The 9,415-nt window shown below is 46.7% G+C and overlaps 1 protein-coding gene across 1 annotated transcript; it reads right to left on the bottom strand.

The window, feature by feature from the left end:
* Window positions 1-8,503: 8,503 nt before the first annotated feature.
* On the bottom strand, window positions 8,504-9,208 carry LOC136465400 (NDR1/HIN1-like protein 10). The gene has a single exon (XM_066464148.1). The coding sequence runs from the start codon at window positions 9,206-9,208 to the stop codon at window positions 8,579-8,581; it is 630 nt and encodes a 209-aa protein (XP_066320245.1). The 3' UTR covers window positions 8,504-8,578.
* Between the last annotated feature and the right edge of the window lie 207 nt (window positions 9,209-9,415).

Genomic DNA, 9,415 nt, shown 5'->3' with positions numbered 1-9,415 from the left:
TCTTGTAGCAGGGTCAAAGAAAAAGAAGTCTAAAAGCTTACTGACATCGTCTAACATGCACGTATCAAGAACCCAGACATGCTGCCCAAGATTAGCACCCTGATCCAAACATCATGGAGTATCTTGATAGCACACCGATGAGACATAGCAAGATCCAACCACCAAGGGAGTCCCTGGTGTCGCTGGTGATATCTGAGCACCAAGGAGCAAAGAGTCCTCGGCATCACTGGCGATGTCCGAGCACCAAGGAGCGAGGAGTCCTCGGCGTCACTGGCGGTGTCTGAGCACTGAAGAGCAAGGAATCCCCGGCATCCCTGGCGATGTCCGAGCACTGAGGAGCGAGGAGTCCCCGATATCGTTAGCGATGTTCGAGCACCGAGGAGCGAGGAGTTCTTGACATCGCTGGCGATGTCCGAGCACCGAGGAGCGAGGAGTCTCCGGTGTTGCTGGCGATGTCCGAGCACCAAGGAGCGAGGAGTCCTCGGTGTCGCTGGCGATGTCCAAACAACGAGGAGCGAGGAGTCCTGGCGTCGCTGGCGATGTCCAAGCACCGAGGAGTCCCCGACATCGCTGGCGATGTCCGAGCACCGAGGAGCGAGGAGTCCTAGCGTTGCTGGCGATGTCCAAATACCAAGGAGTCCCCAACGTCGCTAGTGATGTTTGTAAGGTGAAGTGTGCCTACTTAGTCTTCGAGCATGAAGAATCTGAGCAGTGAGGAGTAACCGTCGTAGTTGGCGATGTCCGAGCACCGAGGAGTCCCTAGCATATCTAGTGATGTCTGAGCACCGAGGAGCCCCTGGTGTCGCTGGCAATGAAGTACGAGCGATGAACAATCTGGTCAACTAGTCAGCGGCGAAGTGAGCATTGAGTAGAAATGACCGGCGAATAGTCTGATCATCTGGTCGGCAATGAAGTTCATGAACCTAGTGGTCCGCCCAGTTGATCAATGGAGAAGTCCAAGCACCAGATGGTCCGATCACCTAGGCGATGATCCTACAACACAAATATGTAGAACGGGTAGTACATGATGTAAAAATATATGAACTCTAGAGAAAATCAGCAATGGAGATGAAATAGCGTATGTAGCTCGACGATTAGTTGGTGCAAAGATGTATTTATATTTAATATAAACCGCTCGAACAGTTAGTGTGTAGCTGAGTCTCTAGCCCTAGCTAGCCTGTTAACCATAACGTCGAGCACGGAGCCCATGAACATGTAGGAGGAATAGGCGTGACCAAGGAGCCGCTGCCGACCACCCATAACGTAGAGCGCGGAGCCCATAGCACGTGTAGGGAGGAGCCAGAGATAGGGCCATCTCTGGAGGCATCCGAGCATCAACATGACTGTTCGGGGGTTCAAAAAATCATTTGGAGAGCAAACATAGAGAAAATAGCTCAGCGAAACATTATGGTAATATATGGAAATTGGAGAATATTTAGAAGAATATTAAAGCGTGACTTAGCTTTAGACGGAGTGTCTAGTCGGCGGCATATGGCGTCATCTAGTCGTCGAGAGGGTGGATAACTCCACCTGGTCGGCGAATTTGCCCCTCAAGGCCTCTTGATAGGCGGCGGCGATGTTGGTGAGTCCAAAGGGTAGGGCCGTAACCTCTAGAGTTTCCTGGGCAGCCTCCGATTGATCTGGATCGGAGGGTGATCGACTCTGAACCAGAGTGTCTAGAGCCGACTCGGTGATGGAGAGGCAATCGGTGAGCTTCAGACCAACCCGATTGATGGATGCGATCAGATCGTCATTGTTGATCCGCCTCCTCTGGTAGCGAGGAAGTGGGTGGCAAGTTGTCAATGAAGGTGGCCTCAGAAGTGGTTCCGAGATCGGATCTGCTATCGTGGGGGCTGGCGTAGCCATCGATGAATCGTCGTCATGGACCGACATGGATCTCCACAAGATTGATGATGAGAATGCATTGTTGATTTGAGGTCCATCTGGCTCGCCATGGGATCAAGCGCACACCCCTACCTGGCATGCCAATTGTCGACAAAAGATGCTCGGCAGTCCACCGAGGGGTATCCCACGATGGTAGATTTGTCGTAGAGGTGAGCGAGATCAGGAGCGAGATTGTAATATAAGCACCAAGACACAAATTTAGACAGGTTCGGCCGTCAGTATGACGTAATACCTACATCATGTGTTCTGATGTATTGCATTGAGATGTATCGATCTGTCCACTAGGGGACCCCTACCTCTCCTTATATACTCTAGAGGAGTAGGGTTACAAGGAAAGTATTCTATTTGGTACTATAAAATAGCTGCGGTGCACGCCGAGCAGCGCTACACACGCCTTGATCTTGTTGGTCGGGCCACCTCTAATGGTGTGGCCCATGTCTTGTCTTGTGGATACTGGGGGGCATACCCCCATAGGATACCATTTTCCTTCGAAACCTTTGCATCTAAACTATCCATCGTGACCTAAAACACGTACATATTAATTTTTTTAAATAATTAAGGTGTATGAAACATGGAATAAATTTTAACTAAAAGGAGCTAAGTCTTGCATTAGCTAGAGATCCCAACACGCATCACATAGCCTCTGCACGTATCTATCCAAGACTCTTAAAGAGGCATGATTTCAGATCACATAAGCACTGGAGGCAATAACCAATAAAGAAACACATCAGGGCGGGATGGGATTCACTAACAGTGTGGACATTTATGGAAGACAGAAGATGTTGGAAGCTCCTCGTGGCAGTCCGCAATCCTCCTCGAGGGCACAGCAAGACGGCGAAGGCAATGGCGGTAGGCGAAGACGATGGCGACGCGCTATGGTGAAGCATAGCCGATGCGTGAGGGAGGGCGCAAGGGCAGAGGCTGGTGCGAGTGAGGGCGAGCTCAGCTGGCGAGGGTGGGTGCTATGGCGAGGCCACAGGATTTATAGCAGAGGATTGATAGCAGTCTCTCTCTTTCCTTTTGTCTTAATTCTCTTTCCTTCGGTGTTAGTTCTCTTTCCTTGGAGCAAGGCACAGGGGAGCCGAGAGAGGCTCATTGCCATGTATGCTGGTGCATGCAAACATGCAATGTGTATATGGATAGCACAATAATTTTCTACTTCCTATTTTGTCGTGATTCCATGTAAAAAAATGCAATGCAATGCAAGTGCTAGCTTTCTCCCACAATGCAAATATGCTAGTGCTAGCACCCTTCTTCATCCACATTACAATTTACAAACAACAAAATGTAAAAAAAGATTATTTCTATAATTGTATCACAATACTAAACAAAGTAGCATAGTAGCATGGCCAAATAAATTTGCTTATAAATTGCATTAAACACATGGTGTTTCCCTCCAAATTCATCGGTCAAGATTGTGATTCATTCTAAATTAGAGAAGAAAACAGAATCTTTACCTGGTGCATGGATCTCGAGGGGACTTGTGCCTTACTACCTCCAATGCTTGGTCACTGGCCAGTTTCCTAGGTGAAAACATTGGAGTTTTAAGCCTCTAGCACATTTCAATCCTCTAGCAGCAAAAAACACACATTAGCAACAATATTTTCTGTTACATCTTCATTGAATTATGCTGCACTACAACTTAAGGAAGCTCAACCATAACTGCAAAATCAGATTGCATTTAAACCCTATATGTATATCGTAGTCCTAGACACCAAACGATGAGCTCCTAATTTCTAAGAATGCATCCCAATCCTATTCCCATCTTGGTACTTGGTCACTGCTAGAACAACGCCCTTCAAATATAAGTTGCTCAAACTTTCTGGCGAGTACAGCTCCATAAGACATAAGAGCTGATGAACTAAATCGCATGGCCCTTAAGATATGATTACTTGAAAATTTAGGTGGTTTGCATATGATGCATGACATATTAATCCTTTAATAGATCTAAAATGGTCCATCTTGTTACGATGCAAATATCTCATGGCTAGACACAAAGGTCTCTTATTTTAGTGCCAGATTGAGTTTTCTTCATCAGGTAGTTACTAAAGGGCACATACCAACACAAAAGGCAGTATATCCACGTTGACAATGTTATCATTAGGTGAAGCAGAATTTACCATCTGCCCTGATTTGGACTTTTGGTGGGTAACCATCAGGGATCAGTAGTGCAAATGAGAAGCAAACATTTAGTAGGGCTGTAAGCAATCAACCATAGACAGGTCATGGAACTGTTACTTAGTCGCTGGGCTGAATGGATTTAGTAACTGCATGAGAAAAATGTTTTCAGCTAATGCACTAGTATACTGAATTTGGAACTGTTACTTAGCGGTAGGAATTGTTACATAGGTAGCTTTGCTCTAGACAAATATACTGAATTGTTAAAAAATCATATAGGTCAATCTTATTTTGCATTCAGTACATTAGGTACTGATCAGTTTTAGAAACTAGTTTCTAAGTTGGACTGACTAGGTATGGTAATCTACAGAATAATATAGACCAAGCTGCTAATGCACTGCAAGTCTGCTAGTAAAACCATTTTAGATAACAAAAATGGTAAACTAAAACGTTTGTGATGCCTTGAACAACAACATTGATCTCATACAGTAAACCCAAGTGCTTAGATGTTATGCCCTACAACTCTGATCAAGTGATGAAGTTAATGATGATAGTTATACAATTATTTTCATGGTAGGATACTTTCATATAGCAACTAAGCATGTAGTAATTGAAGCTGAGAGAGTACCTTATCAGAAGGACACAACTTGCTACGGGTTAATCCCTCAGAAACACAGCAAAAATTAACAATTAAAAGGAATCACACATCTGGAAAGGTCAACCAGGAACCCTGTGTCAAGCGATTAACAGAAACAATCCTCTTGAGAAGCAGTGCAAATAAATGCACACAATACTTGAATCCTCATGATAACCTTTGAAAGGGATCGAAGTTAGCAAGCATAATACATGTACACACATGTAATTAGATCGAAGTTAGGCAGGGTTTGGGTGCTCGGTTTTGCACAGTAGTAAGGGAAGAGAAGGGATTGGCACACCTGGTGGTGCTCCTCGTAGGACGGGAGGGAGGTGGAAGTGCGGCAGGAGCGGAGGATTTGGCAGCACAGTAGGACCGACGAAGACACGAGCCGGATCAGGGGAGGGACGCGCGGGCGCCCTCCCAGCTTCTGCTACCGTGGGTCTTCGTCGCCGGTGAAGGGCCCGATGAAGATCTGGCAACGCAGATGCAGGCGAGCTGGATCAGGGACGCAGATACGGACACTGACGTGGATGTTGGTGGTCAGCGAGAACCAGGAGCCAGGAGTGACGGCGTGGCGGCGGTCCGACTTCCTGGTCACGTGGGGGTCGCAGGTGTTGGTGAGGGCAGTCGACAGAGGGGTGCTACGGGGGGATTGGAGGAGAGCGGGGAGGAGATCGCACGGGCGGGCGCTGGCGGCGGCAGCGCGGCCAGCTACGAGCGGGCACGGGAGCCGGGCGGGCGCGTGCGGCGGCGGCGCGGTGAGGGCGACGATGGGGCGCGGTGGATGCGTAGCCGTGCAGATGAATCACAGGAGCGATCCTTCCTTTTCAAATTACGGGAGTGAGGTTTGAGGCTGAATCACAACAGTGGTTTCGTTTTAGCTCTTTCCTTTTAAATATCGCAAGAGACGGCCACGCGTCGGAGCGAGGATGCGGGAACGCAGCAGGCAGGATGATGGACCCACGTTGGAATGTCACAGCAAAAAGTGTCAATGCTTTGTTCTTTTTAGTTGTAGGAGATTTACACCGTCTTATTATTATATTTATAATAATTTCTTTAGTGTAATTTATTGGATAAAGTGATGTAATTTAGAAATAACACAAATATATATTAATTTTTTCCAAATAAATTATAAATTATTTCTATGGATTCCAGATATAAGAGAAATATGTCACAAATTCTTCAGAAATTTCAGAACATGCCAAGAAGCATTTGAAAATAGGAGCAAAAGCACCGCCATTAAAAGCTTTTGCAGATCGACAACTATGTACAAGCAGACACTGATCTGGACGGATGATGCGTGCTGGTTCCTATCGATCTGGTGAAGCACGAGCTGAGGCTGTCCTCCATCGATGCCTGGGGGCTGTGTAGCCAGAAGACGAGCGATGTTTGATTTGTGGAGAAACTCCATGGAGCTCGGCAGTACAGAGCTGAGTGCCAGCATCCCCTTTCTTGCCTTGAGGCTCCAGCGGAAGATGACCAGCGACACACATGGTGATGTCCGGAGCGGGCGCACGTCAGGCAGTGTTACCTTCGTGAAGTCAGCCAGCGAGGAAGAAAGATACCTCCATGGCAACATCAATTCCCACCTTAGCATCTCAAATCAACCATTGCAACATGTAAAATCAAACATTAAAACATCACAAATCCTATAGAGTGGAACAAGTAAAAATCAGAATAGAAATCCCAGAAAGGTGAATAAAATCCTCAACAAGAGAAATGAACAATTGAAACAAATGAAATAGATACACAGAACATCCGGACTTTACCGTTGTCTCATCCATCTTGAGCGGAAGAGTCAGGTCGCCCACGATGGCAGCGGTGGGCGAGGGGCCTGGGCGGCGGCGACGGCGACAACGAAGCAATAGACGAAAAGCGACGATAGGCGGGCGTGCGAGGGGGGAGGTGGCTAAGTAGGGGCATGGGTGGCCTGATGCCGGCGAGCTCGCTCCAAGGAGGGACGTACGACCGCAGGTGACGACGAGGCTACGCGGCGTGAGGGAGGCAGCAACGAGCGCCGCCGCGGATGGCAACGAGGCAGCGCGGCGTGGGGAGGGGGCTGCGAGGGGCAAGCACCACCACCAATCTGACATCTGCGAGCACCTCCGCTGAGAAAGAGAGGGGGGGCGAACGTGATGAGTGGCGTGGGGAGAAGAATAGACGCATGGGTGGTAGGGTAGGTGGGGACACGTGCGCATGGGCGGTGGGCCTACGAGAGCGTCCGACAATTTGTGCTCATGTCAGACGTAAGACGCGTAGCATTATCGTTTGCCTTATAGAGTCTCTCCTTCACATTTTTTTTTTATCTATACCTAATAATAAAGATGCAAAATTTTAGCCTATTTTTTTGGTCCGTGCATTTTTTGTCGTCTCCCTTTAAGAACTACCGGACAATAGAGAGTTTCTTGGGTTCAGACTTATTATATATATAATTCATGCTCATACGAGTTAGAATTCTAATCTAAATAGACCTGATCATGTTTGATATTGAATCATAGTCCTAATCTAAATAGAAAAAGAAATAAAGAAAAATTAGGCAAATATACAACCTTTTGTCCTCACGTTCCTAAAGTTTTGGTCCGCAAGTTTTTTTATATGGCCCGTACGTTCCTCTCTTGTGCATCCGCTTGGTTCTATTTTATCTTTCCAAAATTTGTTTCTTTAGCTACGGTGTTTTTTGTTCCTATTTTTTTTATCCGCAAGTTTTTGTCTGGCCCGCAAGTTCCTTTGTTAGCATTCGCTTGGTCTTATTTTTCCCTAAAATCTTCTCCTAACTGCGGTCCTTTTTTTGTTTTTCTCATAAATAAACGTAAAAACAAATAATAAACACAACACTATTCTTTGGACCATTGCGCTTTATGCAGTTTTGTGATTTGATTAAAAACAAAACCTATTTTATTAAATTCTAGATTACTGGATGGTCCAACTAATGAACCAGTGAACTGATATCTTGATCAATTTACTTTCTAATCACGTCTAAATAAAAGTTTTTGTCTGCAATCCTCGACGAGAGCTGCCATGTGAAAAATTGAGAGGTATCTTGTCATAAGCACCAGAATTCTTACACGTCAACAACTAATTCCTTGCCGACTTTACTCAGAGATTCCAACTACGGATTTTTATGGTCTTCGAAGAAAAAGACGAAACTAAATATTTAACTACAGAAACACATGGATGGTATAATTTTTTAATTATGATATATTTACATTTAAATATTTTTATGCTTTGCAGCGGAAGAAAAAAAAATCTATCAACGTTGTATTTTGTATTTAACTTGATACAAGTTTCATTGAACACTGACATATTATTACCAATTTTAATTTATATTATAGATGTCATGGTTATCCTAAAATAAAGTAGGGTTCTAAATTTAATAGAAAGGAAAAACATAAATAGACATGCAGCACTTCCTATCATCGTTTTTCATGAATGTATTTATTTTTTTCTTCCACCACAGCGCACGAGCATATTTGCTAGTTAGAGAAAAAAAGAAACAAAAAGTAGAAGTAGATAGAATAGATAGATAAACAGATTATAGATAGATGTAAAATAGAGATTGACAAGATCGTGTAAAGAAAAACCAGGATATAGCACAACAAAAGTCGCTCAAAACTGTGAAGGACTCGATCGCATATATATAGTAAATCATTGGCATTGTTAATAAACCATCAAATCAAATCATCGATCCAAGTACGGAAATAACTCCAAACGCAATACAGAACAACAACCTCTCTGGGAAGAAGGAAACTAAGAATTCTTGAAGAATTATATATGGCAAACAATAAAGGAGGCAGAAATTGAGCTGATCTAGCTGGCTCGACTCATCAGCATTTGCATGCCACAGCTAGCCAGCAGGAGCTACTGCTAATAAAATAGCCGCGGAACTGGAAATCTGGAATGCATGGCAGCGACGCATAATCAGCAGCCGGACTTCTTGGCCCGGAGGACGGTGCACTTGGTCTTCTGATACGCGGTGGCGGCGACTTCCGGGTCGACGAGCTGCAGCTTGAGCGGGCAGATGACCACGAGCGGGCATTTGGCCTTGCGCCCCTTGTACTGCAGCACCGTGTCCAGCTTCAGCTCCACGTCGAACTTGCCCGTCACGTTCTCCGCCGCGAACTCCCGCACGCCCTCCGCGGAGAGTTTGATGGGACGCGACGCGCCGCCCATGGTGACACGGAAGGTGGACGTCTTCCGCGCCTTGTGGAGGAACGCCGGGACCTTCTTGACGGACTCGTCGAAGCGGGAGCCGTTGAAGGAGAGCGCCACGGCCATGGGCTCATAGTCGATGCCCCGGTACATGTTGGGGTTCCGCAGGGACAGTGTGGCGGTGAGGTTGTAGGAGATGGTGGAGTTGTCGGCGGGGGAGCCGGGCGCGAGCGCGAACCGCTGCAGCACGGCGTCGTCGGCGGTGGCCTTGGGAGGGTAGACGACGGCGAAGGCGATGACGAGGACGGCGATGACGCCGCCGAGGACCAGGAGAGCCGCGGCAGCGATGGCGATTTCCTTCCAGTGGCGTTCGAACACGTCGCTCTCGTAGCAAGCCATGGTCGCCGCTGCCTCCGCCTCCGATCCGGTGGATGCTGGCTGGCTCTGGCTGACCACTGAGAGTTTCGGGCAGCTAGCTGTCTGCAATGTGGATCTGGTTTAAGTAATGCTACACACTCCAGTGAAAAACGGTTGGATCGAATGCAGGATATAGATGAAGCTCCAATCAGAGGCCAGATCAGACATCCGAGATTCGATCCCAGGAGA

The sequence above is a fragment of the Miscanthus floridulus genome, chromosome 7 (genome assembly GCF_019320115.1).
Source record: "Miscanthus floridulus cultivar M001 chromosome 7, ASM1932011v1, whole genome shotgun sequence".
Taxonomy (NCBI): domain Eukaryota; kingdom Viridiplantae; phylum Streptophyta; class Magnoliopsida; order Poales; family Poaceae; genus Miscanthus; species Miscanthus floridulus.
The sequence above is the reverse complement of the archived record's forward strand: the minus strand, read 5'-3'. Positions and strand labels throughout refer to the sequence as shown.